The sequence below is a fragment of the Pseudophryne corroboree genome, chromosome 4 (assembly GCF_028390025.1).
Source record: "Pseudophryne corroboree isolate aPseCor3 chromosome 4, aPseCor3.hap2, whole genome shotgun sequence".
NCBI lineage: Eukaryota > Metazoa > Chordata > Amphibia > Anura > Myobatrachidae > Pseudophryne > Pseudophryne corroboree.
Window position 1 is genome coordinate 812,233,373 of NC_086447.1, and position 23,090 is coordinate 812,256,462.

Genomic DNA, 23,090 nt, shown 5'->3' on the forward strand with positions numbered 1-23,090 from the left:
TAAATATATAAAATATCGCCATAAAAAGTGCCCCCCCTCTCTGTTTTACCCTGTTTCTGTAGTGCAGTGCAGGGGAGAGTCCTGGGAGCCTTCCTCACAGCGGAGCTGAGCAGGAAAATGGCGCTGTGTGCTGAGGAGAATAAGCCCCGCCCCCTATTCCGGCGGGCTTTTCTCCCGTAGTTTGTAATATCTGGCAGGGGTTAAATACATCCATATAGCCTCAAGGGCTATATGTGATGTATTTTTTAGCCATAAAAGGTATTTACATTGCTGCCCAGGGCGCCCCCAGCAGCGCCCTGCACCCTCTGTGACCGTTGGTGAGAAGTGTGTGACAAACAATGGCGCACAGCTGCAGTGCTGTGCGCTACCTTCAAGAAGACTGAAGAGCCTTCTGCCGCCGGTTTCTGGACCTTCAATCTTCAGCATCTGCAAGGGGGGTCGGCGGCGCGGCTCCGGGACGAACCCCAGGGTGAGACCTGTGTTCCGACTCCCTCTGGAGCTAATGGTGTCCAGTAGCCTAAGAAGCCAATCCATCCTGCACGCAGGTGAGTTGAACTTCTCTCCCCTAAGTCCCTCGATGCAGTGAGCCTGTTGCCAGCAGGACTCACTGAAAATAATAAACCTAAAAACTTTTTCTAAGCAGCTCCTTAAGAGAGCCACCTAGATTGCACCCTGCTCGGACGGGCACAAAAACCTAACTGAGGCTTGGAGGAGGGTCATAGGGGGAGGAGCCAGTACACACCACCTGATCCTAAAGCTTTAGTTTTGTGCCCTGTCTCCTGCGGAGCCGCTAATCCCCATGGTCCTGACGGAGTCCCCAGCATCCACTTAGGATGTCAGAGAAAACCTAATAAAACTTTTACTCTAAGCAGCTCTTTAGGAGAGCCACCTAGATTGCACCCTTCTCGGCCGGGCACAAAAACCTAACTGAGGCTTGGAGGAGGGTCATAGGGGGAAGAGCCAGTGCACACCACCTGATCCTAAAGCTTTTACTTTTGTGCCCTGTCTCCTGCGGAGCCGCTATTCCCCATGGTCCTGACGGAGTCCCCAGCATCCACTTAGGACGTCAGAGAAACAACAGGTGAAACTGAACCAGAGCCTCAGGTAGCTTGCATCAGCAGCGATCCCTGTACAGAGACATCAGCAGCAGGATCCCGCAGACATACGAGGCGGAGCCAAGGCTGCAGACACGCTTTCTCTGGGTTGCCATGTAGACAAACAACTAGGCTGTTTTAGGTATGGACCTGTTTTAGGTATGGACCGTGCAATGAGGATATAACGCACAGCCCCTTGAAAGACAACCATAATAGGGTATTCACTGTGCGGTATGCATGGTGACCACTCATTCACACCATAAAACAATTAATGGCCTACAGTAGGTCACATTAGTACATTTAATGCCCAACACAGTATTAAGGAAATGCTGCAAACCTGGCACTAAAAAGCCTTTCTAACATTAGGACAGAATTACTCTCCCAAGCCTGTGTGACAAACAGAATGACGACAAAGAATGTGTTTCACATGGTAGCACCTTCCTGAAGGTTACTACTGTACATGGGACAGCTATTCTAGATCCCTAGATACAACGTTCCAGAATATCCAGATATTATCCTGAATATCCAGATCGTATAACAAGAAATGTGATGTATAATATATGGGTGGTGTGACTATATGTATATACAATAAATGTATCCTTAACACCAGTCATGCAGGACAATAACGTTCTTCACTACAGTGGCCGTGTACGGACATTCCTCAGTACATTATCCTTGACCAATATTAAAATGCTCTAAATGACTACAGCGGTCCCACTCTTGGCCATAGGCTTCCCAGATAGCAGTTCCAGGCAATCAATTAAACACAAACTGGTGAAAATCAATAAATAGTTGGTTTTCTAGTCAAATAAAAAGCAAATTTTACACTGTAACTAGCTAGCTCAGCGTCCCTTATGGATGTAAGAGAAAATAAATAAAAATGTGCATACGACATCCCTTTCAAACTCTGCAGTTTATAGTATCTTATGTTACTACATAACAGGAAGCAACACACGTAGAACACCGAAATATACATAGGACAGTGGAAGGAAGAAAGCCAGCTACTACTGAATGGTGCCAGCTTTTGTACACAGGCTTGCCCTTACAGCACTGTTGTATAAAAACTACATCTGCTTGAGCACTGCAGTAACAGAACAGCTGCAGTATAAAGATGGAAAATCACAAATACAAAATCTAACAATATCATCTTATATTAAATGGAGCAAACAAAAGTAACATAGAAACATAGAATTTGTCGGCAGATAAGAATTACTTGGCCCATATTTTTTCTCTAACCTTATTTGATCCTTATTTCTTTGTAAGGATATCCTTATGTCTATCCCATGCATGTTTAAATTGCTCTACTGTCTTAGCCTCTACCACCTCTGATGGGAGGCTATTCCACTTGTCCACTACCCTTTCTGTGAAGTAATTTTTCCTCAAATTTCCCCTGAACCTCCCCCCCTCCAGTCTCAGTGCATGTCCTCGTGTCCTATTGCTTCTCTTCATTTGGAGAATGTTTCCCTCCTGGACTTTGTTAAAACCCTTGATATATTTGAAAGTTTCTATCACGTCCCCCCTTTCCCTTCTCTGCTCCAAACTATACATATTGAGATTTCTTAGTCTTTCTGGATATGTTTTGTGATGTAGGCCATGCACCATTTTAGTTGCCCTTCTTTGTACAGTTTCTAATGTATTAATATCCTTTTGAAGATATGGCCTCCAGAACTGAACACAGTATTCTAGATGAGGCCGTACCAATGACCTATACAGTGGCATTATTACTTCTTTCTGCTGCTGATTCCTCTCCCAATGCAGCCAAGCATCTGACTAGCCTACCTCATTGCTTTGTTACATTGCTTACCTGCCTTTAAGTCATCTGAAAGAGTGACTCCTAGATCCCTTTCCTCCTCAGTAGTTTCCAGTATAGTGCCATTAATACTATATTTAGCCTTTGGATTTTTGAGACTCAAGTGCATGATTTTGCATTTTTTGGCATTAAAATAAGAATTTACTCACCGGTAATTCTACTTCTCGTAGTCCGTAGTGGATGCTGGGAACTCCGTAAAGACCATGGGGAATAGACGGGCTCCGCAGGAGACTGGGCACTCTTAAAAGAAAGATTAGGTACTATATCTGGTGTGCACTGGCTCCTCCCTCTATGCCCCTCCTCCAGACCTCAGTTAGGGAAACTGTGCCCGGAAGAGCTGACATTACCAGGAAAGGATTTGGAATCCAGGGTAAGACTCATACCAGCCACACCAATCACACTGTACAACTAGTGATAACCATACCCAGTTAACAGTATGAACAACAACTGAGCCTCAGTAACAGATGGCTCATAACAATAACCCTTTAGTTAAGCAATAACTACATACTTGTATTGCAGAGAGTCCGCACTTGGGACGGGCGCCCAGCATCCACTACGGACTACGAGAAATAGAATTACCGGTGAGTAAATTCTTATTTTCTCTGATGTCCTAGTGGATGCTGGGAACTCCGTAAGGACCATGGGGATTATACCAAAGCTCCCAAACGGGCGGGAGAGTGCGGATGACTCTGCAGCACCGAATGAGCAAAGGCAAGGTCCTCCTCAGCCAGGGTATCAAACTTGTAGAACTTGGCAAATGTGTTTGAACCCGACCAAGTAGCAGCTCGGCAAAGCTGTAAAGCCGAGACCCCTCGGGCAGCCGCCCAAGAAGAGCCCACCTTACTTGTGGAATGGGCTTTTACTGATTTAGGATGCGGCAGGCAGAATGAGCTTGCTGAATCGTGCTACAGATCCAGCGCGCAATTGTTTGCTTTGAAGCAGGAGCACCCAGCTTGTTGGGCACATGCAGGATAAACAGCGAGTCAGTTTTCCTGACTCCAGCCGTCCTGGCTATATATATTTTCAAAGCCCTGACTACATCTAGTAACTTGGAGTCCTCCAAGTCCCTAGTAGCCGCAGGTACCACAATAGGTTGGTTCAAATGAAACGCTGATACCACCTTAGGGAGAAATTGGGGACGAGTCCTCAATTCTGCCCTGTCCATATGGAAGATCAGATAAGGGCTTTTACACGACAAAGCCGCCAATTCTGACACACGCCTAGCCGAAGCTAAGGCCAATAGCATGACCACTTTCCACGTGAGATATTTTAGCTCCACGGTCTTAAGTGGCTCAAACCAGTGGGATTTCAGGAAATCCAACACAACGTTAAGATCCCAAGGTGCCACTGGAGGCACAAAAGGGGGCTGAATATGCAGCACTCCCTTAACAAATGTCTGAACTTCAGGCAGTGAAGCCAGTTCTTTTTGAAAGAAAATAGATAGGGCCGAAATCTGGACCTTTATGGATCCTAATTTTAGGCCCATAGTCACTCGTGACTGTAGGAAGTGCAGGATTCGACCCAGCTGGAATTCTTCCATAGGGGCCTTCCTGGCCTCACACCAAGCAACATATTTTCGCCATATACGGTGATAATAATGTTGTGCTGTCACGTCTTTCCTAGCCTTTATCAGCGTAGGAATCACTTCATCTGGAATGCCCTTTTCCGTTAGGATCTGGCGTTCAACCGCCATGCCGTCAAACGCAGCCGCGGTAAGTCTTGGAACAGACAGGGCCCCTGTTGTAACAGGTCCTGTCTGAGAGGCAGAGGCCATGGGTCCTCTGAGATCATTTCTTGTAATTCTGGGTACGAAGTTCTTCTTGGCCAATCCGGAACGATGAGTATAGTTCTTACTCCTCTCTTTCTTACAATCCTCAGTACCTTGGGTATGAGAGGAAGAGGAGGGAACACATAAACCGACAGGTACACCCACGGTGTCACTAGTGCGTCCACAGCTATCGCCTGAGGGTCCCTTGACCTGGCGCAATATTTTTTTAGCTTTTTGTTGAGACGGGACGCCATCATGTCTACCTGTGGCCGTTCCCAACGATTAACAATCAGTGTGAAGACTTCTGGATGAAGTCCCCACTCTCCCGGGTGGAGGTCGTGCCTGCTGAGGAAGTCTGCTTCCCAGTTGTCCACTCCCGGAAAGAACACTGCTGACAGTGCTAGCATGTGATTTCCGCCCATCGGAGAATCCTTGTGGCTTCTGCCATCGCCGTCCTGCTTCTTGTGCCGCCCTGTCGGTTTACATGGGCGACCGCCGTGATGTTGTCGTCTGACTGAATCAGCACCGGTTGGTTTTGAAGCAGGGGTTCTGCTTGACTCAGGGCGTTGTAAATGGCCCTTAGTTCCAGAATATTTATGTGAAGGGAAGTCTCCTGACTTGACCACATTCCTTGGAAGTTCCTTCCCTGAGTGCCTGCCCCCCAACCTCGGAGGCTTGCATCCGTGGTCACCAGGACCCAGTCCTGTATGCCGAATCTGCGGCCCTCGAGAAGATGAGCCTTCTGCAGCCACCACAGCAGAGACACCCTGGCCCTCGGGGACAGGGTGAGCAGCCGATGCATCTGAAGATGCGATCCGGACCACTTGTCTAATAGATCCCACTGAAAGATCCTTGCATGGAACCTGCCGAAGGGAATTGCTTCGTAAGAAGCTACCATCTTTCCCAGGACTCGCGTGCAGTGATGCACCGACACCTGTTTTGGTTTCAGGAGGTCCCTGACCAGAGATGACAATTCCTGGGCCTTCTCCACTGGGAGAAACACCTTCTTCTGTTCTGTGTCCAGAATCATGCCCAAGAACAGCAGACGCGTCGCAGGAATCAGCTGCGACTTTGGGATATTCAGAATCCAGCCGTGCTGTTGCAGCACTTCCCGAGATAGTGCTACGTTGACTAACAACTGCTCCTTGGACCTCGCCTTTATAAGGAGATCGTCCAAGTACGGGATAATTATAACTCCCTTCTTCCGAAGGAGTATCATCATTTCGGCCATTACCTTGGTAAATACCCTCGGTGCCGTGGACAGACCAAACGGCAACGTCTGGAATTGGTAATGACAGTCCTGTACCACAAACCTGAGGTACTCCTGGTGAGGTGGGTAAATGGGGACATGCAGATAAGCGTCCTTGATGTCCAGCGACACCATAAAATCCCCTCTTCCAGGCTTGCAAGAACCGCCCTGAGCGATTCCATTTTGAACTTGAACTTCCTTACATAAGTGTTCAAGGATTTAAAATTTAGAATGGGTCTCACCGAACCGTCTGGTTTCGGTACCACAAACATTGTGGAATAGTAACCCCGTCCCCGTTGAAGGAGGGGAACCTTGATTATCACCTGCTGAAGGTACAGCTTGTGAATAGCCGCCAGCACTACCTCCCTTTCCCTGGGAGCCGCTGGCAAGGCTGATTTGAGGTAACGGCGAGGGGGAGTCGCCTCGAACTTCAGCATGTATCCCTGAGATACCACTTGTAGAACCCAGAGATCCACCTGTGAGCGAACCCACTGGTCGCTGAAGTTCCGGAGACGCGCCCCCACCGCACCTGGCTCCACCTGTGGAGCCCCAGCGTCATGCGGTGGACTTAGTGGAAGCAGGGGAGGATTTTTGTTCCTGGGAACTGGCTGTCTGGTGCAGCTTTTTCCCTCTACCCCTGCCTCTGGGCAGAAAGGATGCGCCTCTGACCCGCTTGCCTTTCTGAGGCCGAAAGGACTGTACTTGATAATACGGTGCTTTCTTAGGCTGTGAGGAAACCTGAGGTAAAAAAGTCGACTTCCCAGCTGTTGCTGTGGATACGAGGTCCGAGAGACCGTCCCCAAACAATTCCTCACCCTTATAAGGCAAAACCTCCATGTGCCTTTTAGAATCAGCATCACCTGTCCACTGCCGAGTCCATAATACTCTCCTGGCAGAAATGGACATTGCATTAATTCTAGATGCCAGCCGGCAAATGTCCCTCTGTGCATCCCTCATATACAAGACAACGTCCTTTATATGCTCTATGGTTAGCAAAATAGCATCCCTGTCGAGGGTATCAATGTTGTCTGACAGGGTATCAGACCATGCTGCTGCAGCACTACACATCCATGCTGAAGCAATAGCAGGTCTCAGTATAGTACCTGAGTGTGTATATACAGACTTCAGGATAGCCTCCTGCTTTCTATCTGCAGGCTCCTTTAAGGCGGCCGTATCCTGAGACGGCAGTGCCACCCTTTTAGATAATCGTGTGAGTGCCTTGTCCACCCTAGGGGATGTCTCCCAGCGTAACCTATCCGTTGGCGGGAAAGGGTACGCCATCAGTAACCTCTTAGAAATCCCTAGTTTCTTATCAGGGGAACACCACGCTTCTTCACACAATTCATTTAATTCATCAGATGGGGGAAAAGTCACTGGCTGCTTTTTCTCCCCAAACCTAATACCCTTTTTAGTGGTAACCGGGTTAATGTCAGAAATGTGCAACACATTTTTCATTGCCGTAATCATGCATCGGATGGCCCTTGTGGACTGTACATTTGTCTCATCCTCGTCTACACTGGAGTCAGACTCCGTGTCGACATCTGTGTCTGCCATCTGAGGTAGCGGGCGTTTTTGAGCCCCTGATGGCCTCTGAGACGCCTGGGCAGGCACGGGCTGAGATGCCGGCTGTCCCAAGGCTGTTACGTCATCAAACCTTTTATGTAAAGAGTTGACACTGTCTGTTAATACCTTCCACATATCCATCCACTCCGGTGTCGGCCCAGTAGGGGGCGACATCACACTTATCGGCTCCTGCTCCGCCTCCACGTAGCCCTCCACATCAAACATGTCGACACAGCCGTACCGACACACCGCACACACACAGGGAATGCTCTGACTGAGGACAGGACCCCACAAAGTCCTTTGGGGAGACAGAGAGAGAGAGTATGCCAGCACACACCACAGCGCTATATAACACAGGGATTGTCACTATACTGAGTGATTTTTCCCAATAGCTGCTTATTAAGACCAATTTGCGCCTAAATTTATGTGCCCCCCCTCTCTTTTTTACCCTTGTTGTACTGAATACTGCAGGGGAGAGCCTGGGGAGCGTCCTTCCAGCGGAGCTGTGAAGAGAAAATGGCGCTGGCTGTGCTGAGGAAGATAGCCCCGCCCCTTCAGCGGCGGGCTTCTCCCGCTTTTTATAATGTTAATGGCGGGGGTTTTTGCACATATACAGTGTTATACACTGTATTATGTGCAATTTGTGCCAAAAGGTAAACTAATTGCTGCCCAGGGCGCCCCCCCCCCAGCGCCCTGCACCCAACAGTGACCGGAGTGTGTGGTGTGCTATGGGAGCAATGGCGCACAGCTGCAGTGCTGTGCGCTACCTTAATGAAGACAGGAGTCTTCAGCCGCCGTTTTTCATCTTTATTTTCCGTCTTCTGGCTCTGCAAGGGGGACGGCGGTGCGGCTCCGGGAACAGACGATCGAGGTCGGGCCCTGTGTTCGATCCCTCTGGAGCTAATGGTGTCCAGTAGCCTTAGAAGCACAAGCTAGCTGCAAGCAGGTAGGTTTGCTACTCTCCCCTCAGTCCCTCGTAGCAGTGAGTCTGTTGCCAGCAGATCTCACTGAAAATAAAAAACCTAACAAATACTTTCTTTTCTAGTGAGCTCTGGAGAGCCCACTAAGTGCATCCAGCTCTGGCCGGGCACAGATTCTAACTCAGGTCTGGAGGAGGGGCATAGAGGGAGGAGCCAGTGCACACCAGATAGTACCTAATCTTTCTTTTAGAGTGCCCAGTCTCCTGCAGAGCCCGTCTATTTCCCATGGTCCTTACGGAGTTCCCAGCATCCACTAGGACGTCAGAGAAACTGTAATTGCCATGCTCTTGACCATTCCTCTAGTCTACCTAGATCCTCAATCATTTGTTTTACCCCACCCGGTGCGTCTACCCTGTTGCATACCTTTGTGTCATCTGCAAAAAGGCATACTTTCCCTTTAATGCCATTTGCTAGGTCACCAATAAAGATATTAAAAAGCACTGGTCCGAGTACAGATCCAAGTAAAGGCTTTATATTGCAATGTCATCGCTGTTATCTGTGGAAATGGATCTCAGAGATAATGAACAAGAGTCCTCAAATCATCCCACATTAATCTGGGTCTAGAATAAAGATTTCTTAATTCAACAGTACATAATAATTTATCTATACATCATTCTTAACTTTGTTTCTGAAATATTACTTTTATTTGCCAATAGTTAACTTTCACTTACTTTGCTACTTAGGGGGGTATCCAATTAGCCACAGTCAATTACCACAGCTGTTTGGCCGGGGGCTATCCTATTTTCCCCAAGAAACCGGCGCGAGCCGCGGCTCATCTGGGATTTTGTTTCACCTGCCTCAGGCAGGCGAAACCAAATCCCAGAAAATGGGTCTGTTTCTACCGAAAAACAAATAGGTTGCACTGAACCAGTCTGTTTTCGTGAGAATTTTTTTTTTCTTTTACAAGCGACCAAATTATATAATTTGTATAGCCAAATTTTAATTGTATAGCCTGTAAAAGAGTACGGGTAAAGAGTAAGAGTGGGGGGGGGGGGGATTCAGCTTTTCACACCAGATGTTTCCTCTCAGGTAATTGGATACCCTTATTAGAATGTATGTGTAGGATGGGGAATAAGACAAAAGTTGCAGATATTCTGACACTAAAACATCTGTGATCGTATCAGGCTCCTGGCTGCACCCATATCTTGTCCTGTAGCCATCGATGTCACAATTGTGAACTAAATCCTGCTGTTTGTTCTGTGTAAGCGACACGACTGCTCTATTTTATCAGTTACTACAAATACAGTCCTCAGGCGTGTCACTTTATGTTGAGGAACGAAGCCGTACAAACAATAGAGTATTTATTTTACATAATTTCAACAAGTCAAGCCCATGTTGGATCTTTTAAATAGGACACTTGAAAGATTAGTTGCACGCCAGCTACTAGCGATCTAGAGAGCTCTACAGTTACCTTGCAGATGTGCTTGTGGCTTCCGCTGTAGACATGAGTCTTGCAAACGCATCAGTCACCTTGCTGCTGGCGCTGGATGATTCCACTTTTGATGTCGTCAATGCGTACAACTCGGGATCCACACCTTGTAGTATAAAATGATAAATCAGTGATGGCAAAGATTAGTTACCTCAACTAACCACACATACACCTCACACTTTAAATATCGGAGTGCTTTCGTTACTTAGTATCAGGGTTTGCGATGAATCCTTATCATCAATTACAGTGACTTATCAGGTGGCTGTAGCTCCGCGTGGTAAGCCCCAGTGGGTGGCGAGTTTTCCTTGCAGCCTCAGGAGCAGTGTGGAAAGACTCAAGTTAAGTGCACCCTCTGCAGCTTACCACACAAAGTAATTCCACAGTTCTGGGCACTTAACCTGGGAGGAAATACATAGGTATTCCCGGCGGATGGGCAGTGACAGCGGCATCTCGGCCATCAGAATGCCGGCAGTGGGGCGAGTGGAAAGAGTCCCGGTGGATCGCTGCGCTCGCCACAGGTTCTATTCCCACTCTATGGGTGCCGTGGATACCTATGAGTGGTAATAGCCCCTGTGCACCGGGATTCCAGCATTGTCGGATGTTGGGATTCCGGCGTCTGTATCCTGACAGCTGAGATCCCGACAGCCGGCAAATTAATTGCATCCCCCTGGAGCTACGAGTTAGCGCATGTTTACACCAGCCGCGTGGTAAGTCTTTAAGTCCTACAGCTAATTGAGTCTGCCCCTATAAATGGACGCCACTCAAAGCCAATAAACGCAGACATACATGGTTAGAAATACCTTGCATTCTGCTAACAGAGAAATGTTATTTTATATATGTACTTACATAAATTTATAACACCAGAGACTAATTAGGCATGACTATTTTATACTTGCATACATTACAAGTGTGACTGTTACACTAATCAAGTAAAACAGGATAGGTTTAGTCATTTGTTAAGATGATACAACTGTTTGAAAACAGTCTGTTATGCATCTTAACATTGACAAGCTAAGGAACACCCCAATACATATGCACTTATCACACTCCGATATTTACAGAGGTAGAAAATAAACACAAACTACACCACTCCATTATATATGTAATAATATCCACTATATAAGCTTGCTGAAGCATTGAGGACACCAACAAATTAACAGACTGGTAATCAAGTGTTTCTGAACAGAGGTTTCTTCGGAGGATCAGAAAACAAGTGACGATTGTGGCTACAGTATTTTACTAAAGGACCACTAATGCTACATACAGTACTCCCAGGTTCGGATTCCATTTGGTGGTTGAGTCCAGGTGGAAGTTGTTTATTAATAAAGCAAATTAGCTCTAGTAGGACATAGAGACTAAGCATGGAAGAAGAGAACTATGAGAGACTAAATGGCAGATGTATTAAGCCTGGAGAAGTTATAAATCAATGATAAGTGCAAGGTGATAAAGCACCAGCCAATCAGATCCAATATGTAAATCGGTGGTTTGGAGCTGATTGGCTGGTGCGTTATCATCTTCCACTTATCACTGCTTTATCACTTCTCTAGCCTTAATACATCTGCCCCTCAGAACCAATCAATGATGGGACCTTTGTCTAGGTGTATTGTAATCTATTCTTTCAGCTGCATTTATTTTAAACATGGAAGAAGGCAGAACTATGAGTCTATGAACCAATCAATGATGGGACCTTTAACTAGGTGGATTGCACTGTAATTTATTATGTCAGCTGAATTTAAGGTGTTGTTCTAATCTAAATACAATTAACACATCCTGTATATGAGGTGTATATAACCAGCTAGCCAAGAGATTACAATCTGAGCAAGTTCCCATATTACTTTTGTTTGCATGCTGCAGTGATAACATGACATAACTGCTCTGAGTGGGAAAACCATAGCTGGCTGACAGTCTGATCTTCCTGGTTCTAGATGAGTAGGCCAAGGATGTTAATAGATTAAAAGACCCTTCACCAGCAAAGCCATTAAAACCCAGCTGTACAAAGCACAGACTTCAAACATGTAGCTATGTTGGACAGCAACCAAAGCACTGCTACACAGCTACTGTTGCATGCCTGGGAACTTCCATAACAAGCTGAGCAGCGTAAACAAATTCCCACTTGTATAGGTATTACCGGCTGTTGAAGATCCGCACTAAGCTGTTTATATGTATGCATTTGTAATGTATCTGCTTCTGTGAGACTAGGACACTTTTTATACTGCTATTAAAACACACAGAATGCCCTCTGCTGCATGGCGTAAACTACTACAATCAGGTGAGTGATCCAGCACTTTACTCCCCGTATATGTACCAGTAGACAATGGGAATTGTTTGTCAACCTGCGAGTTCCCAGGCATGGTCATTTTAACACCAAAAAAAACAAACACCAAAAAACAGAAAACCAAAACAAACCGCTCCCAAAGTTCAGCAAGCTCCGACACATGACTTTCCCAGAAACAAGTTGTGTTATGGGGTTAGTGTGGAAGCCACTGCCTTATAACCTATTATTTCTGGATCGGACAAGATCTCATCTGTCATTAAAAAGGTTTCTGATCTAACCAAGACTGAAGATTTTTTTAGGTAGTGTCAAAGTGGCTAGAAGTTTTTGGAGATATGAATAGACAATGCATTAGTAAACAGGTTAGTAATGGCAAAGGCACCTCTCCGGGAACTGTACCAGTAGGGCAACACTTATTAGAATAACCACTACAGCAATTAATGATTTTCTTTTAACCAATGTGATCAATATGCTTATTTGAAAATGAACTGGTGGTTTCGGAGCAGGTGTTGTAGGAAATCATTATCTCACTATAGTACAAATGGGAGGCAATCAATTTGCCAGCTGTCGGGATCCCGGCAGTCAGGATACTGACCCCGGAATCCCGACATCAGACACTCAAGAACATATAGGCATCTTTTGTCAAATTCAGACTAGGGATTAATTGATCCCTATAATCTGCAGTATTTTACTTGTGAGCTCTGGTTGAGAGCATTCATCCAATACAGTGTATAACTGTTTACTTGTATGCTCGTTGTGATTTAGCAAACAGCTGTACAGCCCTACTCCATTCCCATCTTCTGACCATCTCTTCTTCCTCCCACGATTGCAGACTTTCAGATTTTACAGTACTCTTAAATAAATATAGTACACAAGGTAACAGAAAGTGAGCTAAACAACTGCAGAGGAAATTCTTCTGTTTAAGAGAGAATTCTCCGAAATCAAAGTTTCTAAAAATTGTGTTACGTGTTTATAGCTATGAAATATTTGCGTTGATATTGTGTTATGTAAATGACTCCCATCGGCAGCATATACTGGATTCCTTAAACTACAGACCAGGGGAAAACAACAAAAAAAGATGCAGTATTGTAGTATACCTGCTTTTGTACATAAGACTACTAGTTTTATTCAATTTGATTCTTTTGTTTTTATATCTAGTGAGACCACAAGAGATTTTCATGATTAAAATGGGAAAGGTTTTAATCCAGGTTTAAAAGGGACAGTGAATATTTTACGACACGCTGCCAGGATTGCTGTTGTTAAAATGTAATGGGCCTAAAGGGCCGTATTCACGGGCCGATTTGGGAAGAGATGTGTTCGCTCAGCACACATCACTCCCCCCGCTCAGTACAGCGCGATGTGTGCTGATCGTGCGGGGGGAGACGGGGGGGGCGCTCATTTCAACCAGCTGGTGAAGTGAGCGACCTGCTAGCTTGGCCTGCATGCAGGCCAATCTAGCACCAGCGATAGCGATGCGCGGGGCTGCGCGTCGCTATCGCTGTGAGGGGCACACACGGAGTGATCGCTGCTTAAAATCTAAGCAATCTAGTCATATTGCTTAGATTTTAAGCAGCGATCGCTCCGTGAGTACCCCCCTTTAGTGATTGAGAGTAAATTTTGCCTAATCTAATTATTAGACACTACAGTTTTAGAACATGTGCTCTAGAGCAGTGATGGGGAACCTTTGGCCCTCCAGCTGTTGTTGAACTACACATCCCAGCATGCCCTGCTACAGTTTAAGCATGACCAAATAGCAGAACTGTAGCAGGTCATGCTGGGACGTGTAGTTCAACAACAGCTGAAGGGCCAAAGGTTCCTCATTGCTGCTCTAGAGTGATAGCAAATCTAAAGATGAATCTGCACCTTCAAAGGGTCCCAAAAATAAGTATACAAGATAACGGCTCAGATAGATTATTGCAGCAAAAAAAAAAAGAAAAAAAATAAAAATAAATAAATAAATAAAAAATCCCCCCCCCCCATCACCATAAAACTTTTTCCAGAAGTAAGAAATTACCATAAAGGGGAGGGGGTGAGGGGGGGGGGAACAGGAGCATGCAAAACCACAGTCACTGTCTGATAGCAATGAATTACAGTATGGCAATCAGGATATTTTGTTTGCATGACTTTATTTAAGGTTTGATCAAAATGTATATAGAGTAGAATTTAGAACAAGTGAATTGCATATAATAAGTATTTTCTGCAGACATCATGAATGCTCCTTGTCGCTGGAAATTTATAAGCCCCCGTTACGTTACAAAAATGGATATTTACTCCGTTCCACAGGACAATAGCCATGATTTTATAAATTTGTTCGGCCGCGGTAATAAGAGCAGGGCAAGGCAGAGTCCTGGTAAGGCGCGACATACAGAGATAATATTTACAACACACGAGAGAGAAAATGGTGGGCAGGTGTCTTGTTTGTAGGAAAGCCACAGTGCTCATGCTCTCTAAGGAAACCGACACTCAGCTGACCTGGCATGGTGGCGGTGCTGCTATAGCCACTGTCATCCACGGGTCCAAAGAAATCAAGATTCAGAAGAGTGGAACCTCCACTAGCTTGAAATTCAGTGACCGTGTTGGTATTCAGCCGTATAGAAGGTAAGCCAGGGGATGGGGGAGTTGTGTGTAAAAAGGGGGTAAGACACACACTTAAACATGCATGTTATCACTAATATATATTCCACAGTGAGAACAGACCTACAGCATATATGGTTATTGGCAATAATTGAGGAAATTCACAGTTTAGAATTCAAAGTCATAGCACAGTTATCCAGCAGATACAAAGCGCTTAATGGGAAACATTTTATAAGAGGAAACACAAGAATACGGTTTCAGGGGAAACAAGCCAGCTTTTATGCACTTTATATAAAGAGAAATGTTCATAGTTTGTAATTAGTGCTTATTTTAGTTGTAGCCTACACGCGGGAGCTAGACTTTTAGGTCAATGAGCATGCAAGCCTGTAAATTCACTAGAAGTGACATCATCAAGCCAGTAACATCACTGTGGCATGCGGTGATGATGTAACTTGCTCTTAATACTTCAATAATGTCACTCGTTCCTAGTATATAGGCTAAATTCTCCTGAATGTGCTGTAAGATAACAAAATGGCTGTCTTATAAGCAACCGCTGCTTTATATGGATAAAATACGGCACAAAACTCTTGAGAACTGTTCTGGTGCAAACGAATGTTCTGTAATTGAGCAAAGAATTTATCTATACTTCTGTTTGTGTTTCTATTGCACCATTTAATTGGTTCTCAATTGTGGTTTTAAAATACAAAGAAAGGTTTTGAACCTATCAAAATGCAATTACTTAAACAAATGTAATCCTAGGTTTAGCAAAATGGTCAAAAAAACTGAACTGTTTCCCGTCAACAACCTAAAATAAAGTTGAAGAACAAAATCAATTCTGAAAAGAGAAGCAAGATGGGTTGGCTGAAAGACCAGACACCAGATAACAGAGAAAGAAAGAAATGAATCTGTGCATTCAGGCTTTCCTTCATTGACCGACATACAAGGGACTGTGTCCTGCAGAGCACTGTATGGAGGAAACCAATAACAGGGGTCTGTTTACTAAGCTTTGGATGGAAATAAAGTAGCCAGAGTTAAAATCCCAACCAACCAGCTCTTAACTGTCATTTTTCAAACACAGCCTGTAACGTGGCAGTTAGGATCTGATTGGCTGGCACTTTATCTCCATCCAAGACTTAGTAAATATACTCCACAGTCACAATTAATATTGACACTTAATAAAGTACAGTAGAAAAATGAAAAAGGTATAGTCAAAAAAATATATTTTTTCTACTATTCCAGTTCTAGTAAGGTTTATGTAATATTACAGGTCTGGTTAAATGAAACGCAATGTCTGCCATTTGTGGTTCCGGAACTTCCAAGTCCAACAAAATGACAAGTTGCAACATTGACGTCTACTTTAATAAGCACATCTGCATTCAATGTAATCAGCCGCTACGCATCATTTCAAAATCTATTTGGGACAGACATGCAGTCCATGAAACTGGACTATTCCATATTATTATGTTACTGAATAGAGGCAAGTGGTGGAAAGTTATATGGTCTCCAGAAGCACGCGGATGGCACAGGCCGCTGCAGATACAGTCATATCATTTAGTGGCACACAGTTTGAATGAACCAGAAGATGCCAAACAATTTGGCACTGCTAAGTAAATTAGTCCTTCAGCAGTAGACTAAAGAGAAAATTTAGGACAGCGTAAGATATATAGCAAACAGATTGTACATAAAATACTGAAAAGAACCAAACTAAACAAAACATACCTTGTTCTTCAACTGGTAATAAGTCAATAAACAAATAAATAACAATGTAAATATGAACCAAAAGGGTTATTTTAGCTGCCAGCATATATATTATGTTATAAATGGACTAAAGTTAATATTTCATAGGAAATAAATTATAATAGCAATATTTACACTAAGCTACATAAATCTGTGAAAGAGAACTACTTCTCACAACGATGACTTATTGTCGTTCGTTTCGGTTAGTAAATCACTAGGCCAGCCAAACTGCTCTTGCTCAGAAAGGTAAGAGGAAAGAAAGCCTGAATTTTCCAAGAGAACACGAACAAAGACAGAGTAGAAGGTCAGCAGAGAGAAGACGGTTTGGACTCGGAAGCTTTCTTATGCCTAGCTTTGTTGCTAGAGGCTCTACGGAGAGACGTACCATCTAAAGGGTTGGTAAGGCCACTGCTACTCCAGTCAAACTGGACAGGTGGGAGGGATTCCTAGAAAAGGAACAGAGAATGCAGAGGATCGTTAAATGTATTTTACAGCCAATGTACAGTATTTAATTGCTGTATAGATGTTAACACGAGTAGTCCACTTTGTATGATCGCACCTTATTTTTACCCGCCTTCTTCCACATAACAAACCAGGGGGTCAGCCCAGACCTCAAATCATCCCTGCTGCTATCCACAGCCAACAACTCTTCTATATATAGCTCAGTGGGTCAGGTAAAAATGAGGGTGGTATGTGAACAGGTGGCCAGTCCTGTATTTCCTCTATTTTATTCCAATAATACAGACGCTTAGCGGGCATTTCAAGGCGGGGGAAGGGGGGTTCCTTTCTACTCGCATTCTCCTGAGGTGGCAAGCAGAAATGTGTGAAAACATTGTGGTTTGGGCACGCCTAACCAGGAGGTTAGACAGGTTTAGCCACTATATGCAGCTAAACCCTGTTTAATTAGGCACGACAATACATAATGGGCATTCGGAACAACTGATTTGCTCCGCCGCTCACCCACTAATTGTTGCGGCTGTAATATCAATTAAATCACCCCCTTAGGGTGTAAGAATAGGCCTCTATCATTTGTAGGCATGGAAAATACACCATTTTTAGGTTTTTAATCATTCAAGAATGATTGAATAAGTAAATCTGGAGATACACTTGTAGCAGAAAAACACGGCACAATGCAAAGTTATATTTCGAGGACAATGGCTTTGAGTGGAAACACTTCTCTAATAGGACATATAATGCTAATAGACCTTATTCTGTCTGTTCAAGACACTTCACACTGTAAGTTTATTACAATTAGCCGACACTGCTGCTTTTGGTTATTTCCCTTCAAATTTGCAGTGACATCTCTGGCCATGTGTAATGGTGATGAGGGACCATTCAACAACCTTTCTGGTGCTTTTCTGTAATAGGAGTCTTCCACCATCAGATTATTCTGTGAGACTTCTACATTTTCTCCTTTTAAATGTTTGTTAATCTTCACGGGATTTTCCTGCACTTTTCAAATATTTCCATCAAGTAGATGGATGAGACATGGATGCAAATTATATCTGTTCATCAGCGTTGTTTGGCAAGCCCGCCCATTAGATTCATGTTTCCACACTGCCTGGGAGTGAGGCAAGATGGAGGAGAGGAACGACCCCCATTTACAGACTATCCTGATACACAGATGACCCATTTATCATACATGGAGTATTACATTTTTCCCCCAGAGGAAAGTTGTGGATGCACAATAAACAAATGTATTGCTAACATCACAGATGAATGTATCATTCAGATCCCTTGTGGTTCATGTAAATAGACTGAGAGGGATATGTATCAAGCTTCGGAGAGAGATAAAGTGGAGAAGTGGCCCATAGCAGCCAGCTTCTTACTAACTAGTAATGGTTGCTTTGGGCAACTACTCAATTTTATCCATCTCCAAAGCTCTATATATTGCACCCAGATATTGGTTCAGGTCAGGTCAGTAGAATCTTGGGTGAAGGATTAGTAATCAGTCTAAAAGGGCATACACCAGTGGTTCCCTGGGGTGCCTCGGGACACTTGCAGGGGTGTCTTGGATTGGTGATCCAGGACCAATTTAAATTATTTATGATCAATGTAATAGGCAAAACCAGCGCTGGTGGCTGCCAATCATAAAATATGTGAACAAACATAATCAATCCCTGTCCCACACCACACAATTGAACCTAAGGATGACATATAAACACAATTTACTTCATTTACTATTTATTCTAAATCTCTCAATAACAAACTTTTGGCCTAGGGGTGCCGTGAAAAAAATTCTGATACTCTAGGGCGCCATGATTCAAAAAAAGTTTGGCAACCACTGGCATACACACTATATATCTACCGATATGAACTATATAGTCCATATCAGTAGAAAACACAGTACATATCGCACCGTGTGGAAACACCTTGTGATGCCAATGTGCGGTCCAAGGGGGTCAGCATCGCAAGGAAAAACAGAGTGCGCAGACCGGGCTAATACTGACTATATTGGAGGTTCATGATATAGTCAATATCGGCTATTAGCCTGCATCACACTGTGTGTAGGCGGCTTGTACAACATTATGGATTTGCATCATCCTAAATACCTATGTCTAAGGAATACTATCTGGAGCACAGTCTACATTCCATGTCCTAGCTTCCATCACTCCTGCCTAGCACCCGCAGTGAAGCCTGTTACGGAGGCCAAGCTGGCCCATTGTGTAGCTCTCACAGGAGTAGGGGGAGGACTTGTATAACAATGTACCTGCAACTGATCAGGAGAACAAACGCCATCATCTGGAGGAACAGGAGAAGACAGCCCTATTGATGCTATTTTTTCGGCAGCAGATAAAGGCTTTAGAGGTTCCTTAGTTGGTTCCAGCATACCCTACACATGCATCCAGAGATAAAAAATAAAATAAAATACATCCAGAATTACTAAAACATGACATAAAACCACATAATATGTTAGCATTACATTACAGAAGCATTTTGTAAAACAAGATTCCTAATGCCCCCTTGTGGCCAACAGAATAAGCAACAGCGCAGGCAGTAAAGACTGCTGCAACAGTTTCCCATTATAGCACCGTCCATTGTAGGGATTACAGGACAGATCAGACCTTTCCTATGACGGCTAAAGTGGGACTGCATCCTCTCTAAGGGGTATATGCAATTGCGGTCGAATTCCCGAAATTGTCGAATTTCGGGTCATTTTCGCCCAAAAAAAAAAATTCGCCAATGCAATTCAGTGCTTTCCGACCAAAAAACGGACTTTCAAAATTCGAATTTTTGCAAATTCGACTTTTCTGCAATGATACAAGTGCTGCAATTCGACCAAAGCATATTCAATTCAAGTTTGGAAATTCGACAGCAGTGCTTTTAGACAGCAAATTCGTAATTTTCAATCCGCCACACTTTGGAGGGTGAAAACAATAAAAAAAATTTAAAACATGTTTTTTTTGGTGTTTTTTTTTTTTAGGAATAGCATATCTATTTATATTAGAAGGGATTAGGTACTTTTTTTTTTTTTTTTTGGAGGCACAAATATTATTTATATATTTTTTAAAATATTTTTTTTAAAAATTTTTTTATTGCTGGAACGGTAAAATCCTTTAAAAAAATGGCGTGGGGTCCCCCCTCCAAAGCATAACCAGCCTCGGGCTCTTCGAGCTGGTCCTGGTTCTAAAAATGCGGGGGAAAAATTGACAGGGGATCCCCCGTATTTTTAAAACCAGCACCGGGCTCTGCGCCTGGTGCAAAAAAATACGGGGGACAAAACGAGCAGGGGTCCCCCGTATTTTTCACACCAGCATCGGGCTCCACTAGCTGGACAGATAATGCCACAGCCGGGGGTCACTTTTATGCCGTGCCCTGCGGCCGTGGCATTAAATATCCAACTAGTCACCCCTGGCCGGGGTACCCTGGGGGAGTGGGGACCCCTTCAATCAAGGGGTCCCCCCCCCCAGCCACCCAAGGGCCAGGGGTGAAGCCCGAGGCTGTCCCCCCCCCATCCAATGGGCTGCGGATGGGGGGGCTGATAGCCTTTTGTGATAATGAAAAGAATATTGTTTTTTCCAGCAGTACTACAAGTCCCAGCAAGCCTACCCCGCAAGCTGGTACTTGGAGAACCACAAGTACCAGCATGCGGGAGAAAAACAGGCCCGCTGGTACCTGTAGTACTACTGGAAAAAAAATACCCAAATAAAAACAGGAAACGCACACCGTGACAGTAAAACTTTATTTAATACGTCGACACACACATACTTACCTAAGTTCACATGCCGACATCGGTCCTCTTCTCCATGTAGAATCCACGGATACCTGAAAATAAAAGATCAATATACTCACCTCAGCCATGGTCCAGAGATACATCCACGTACTTGTCAAAAAAAGAAAACGAACACACGGGCCACCGGACTGAAAGGGGTCCCATGCTGACACATGAGACCCCTTTCCACGAATGAGACCTGTCAGTGACAGCTGTCACACAAAGGTCTCTAAAGCCAATCAGGAAGCGCAACTTCGTTGCGCTCACCTGATTGGCTGTGCGCTGTCTGAACTCAGACAGCGCATCGCACAGCCCCGTCCATTATATTCAATGGTGGGAATTTAGCGGCTAGCGGTGAGGTCACCAGCCGGTCAGCGGCTGACCGCGGGTAACCCCACCGCAGACAGCAAAGTTCCCACCATTGAAACTAATGGAGCGGCTTTGCGATGCGCTGTCACAGCACAGACAGCGCACAGCCAATCAGGTGAGCGCCACGGAAGTAGCGCTTCCTGATTGGCTGAAGGGACTTCAGTGACAGGAGTCACGTGATGTCCCGGCATTTGGGAGAAAGGGGTCTGATGTGAAAGCATGGGACCCCTTTCAGTACGGCATGGAGCGGGTGTTCGGTTTGTTTTTTTAACAAGTACGTGGATTTATATCTGGACGTGGATGTACCTCTGGACGCTGGAAGGTGAGTATAATTTTTTCACAGGTACCCTCGGATCGTCGGAGACCGTGGCAGTCGGCGTGTCAACATAGGTTAAGTATGTGTGTGTCGGTAGTGTGTAATAAAGTTTTACTATCAAGGTGTCTGTGTACTGTTTTTATTTGGGTATTTTTTTCCCAGTAGTACTACAGGTACCAGCGGGCCCGTTTTTCTCCCGCATGCTGGTACTTGTGGTTCTCCAAGTACCAGCTTGCGGGGGAGGCTTGCTGGGACTTGTAGTACTACTGGAAAAAACAATATCTTTTTATTATCACAAAAGGCTATCAGCCCCCCCATCCGCAGCCCATTGGATGGGGGGGGGACAGCCTCGGGCTTCACCCCTGGCCCTTGGGTGGCTGGGGGGGGGGGACCCCTTGATTGAAGGGGTCCCCACTCCCCCAGGGTACCCCGGCCAGGGGTGACTAGTTGGGTAGTTAATGCCACGGCCGCAGGGCACGGCATAAAAGTGACCCCCGGCTGTGGCATTATCTGTCCAGCTAGTGGAGCCCGATGCTGGTGTTAAAAATACGGGGGACCCCTACTCTTTTTGTCCCCCGTATTTTTGGCACCAGCACCAGGCGCAGAGCCCGGTGCTGGTTTTAAAAATACGGGGGATCCCTGCCCAATTTTCCCCCGCATTTTTAGAACCAGGACCAGCTCGAAGAGCCCGAGGCTGGTTATGCTTTGGAGGGGGGACCCCACGCCATTTTTTTTTCAGGCTTTTTCCCGTTTTTTAAAATCGCGGCAAAATCCGCCAAATCGGCCGATTTTCGCCCGCGGGACTGTCGAATCCGTTTTGCATTGAATATGGTGAATTCCGGCAGCCACCTGCCAGAATTCACCTGTCGAATTGTGTCGAATTTAAAAACGGCGATAATTTGCCGCGATTCGCCGTGAATTGCATATACCCCTTAGTATCATTATTAGTTCCTCATTATAATTTTACAGCTATTTAGCAAAACAGAAACTTCTCGGAAGAACATTTGATCATTGCATTTGCATGTCATTTGGCTCATTACCACAATACTGGTCATACAATGCATAGCAGGCTAAATTTATCATTTACACAGTAAGCGTCTTTACACAAAAAATGAGGCATTGTCATAGTGCTTAGATTTTAGTAAAGCTTACATTTAATAATTTGTTTTGGTACTACAGACCTGTCACACACATTGCTCACATTAACCTAGTCCACTACCAGCCCATGTTCTCAAGTCCCGTGCACAAGAAACAAACCTAAAGGAGACCCAACACTTCAGAAACTGAATATAATTCTATAGACAAGACTGCCTGGTTCTAGGTTAGGTTTCAGTTACTTGAATACTTGCACTACACAATGCCCTCCGCCGGTCAGAGAAAAAATAAGATTTTAAACCTACCGGTAAATCTATTTCTCCTAGTCCGTAGAGGATGCTGGGGACTCCGTAAGGACCATGGGGTATAGACGGGCTCCGCAGGAGACATGGGCACCTATAAAGAACTTTTAGTATGGGTGTGCACTGGCTCCTCCCTCTATGCCCCTCCTCCAGACCTCAGCTAGAGAACTGTGCACAGAGGAGATGGACAATACGAGGAAAGGATTTTGTAAATCTAAGGGCAAGATTCATACCAGCCCACACCAATCATACCATATAACCTGGAATACACATAACCAGTTAACAGTATGAACAAACAACAGCAACTGTCCAAGACCGA

At 44.9% G+C, this 23,090-nt stretch overlaps 1 protein-coding gene across 2 annotated transcripts in view; it reads right to left on the reverse strand.

Moving 5' to 3' along the window:
- AFTPH (aftiphilin) overlaps positions 1-23,090 on the reverse strand; it is a 131,017-nt gene that overhangs the window by 15,766 nt on the left and 92,161 nt on the right. The window contains exons 6-9 of one of the 2 annotated variants that reach the window (XM_063918433.1): positions 19,187-19,309; positions 16,862-16,922; positions 14,638-14,721; positions 9,876-9,999 (exon numbers count right to left, since the gene is read on the reverse strand). In XM_063918433.1, coding sequence (XP_063774503.1) covers positions 9,876-9,999; positions 14,638-14,721; positions 16,862-16,922; positions 19,187-19,309 — 392 coding nt within the window. The remainder of the gene's footprint in view (positions 1-9,875; positions 10,000-14,637; positions 14,722-16,861; positions 16,923-19,186; positions 19,310-23,090) is intronic. The other variant, XM_063918434.1, reaches the window with a different exon arrangement.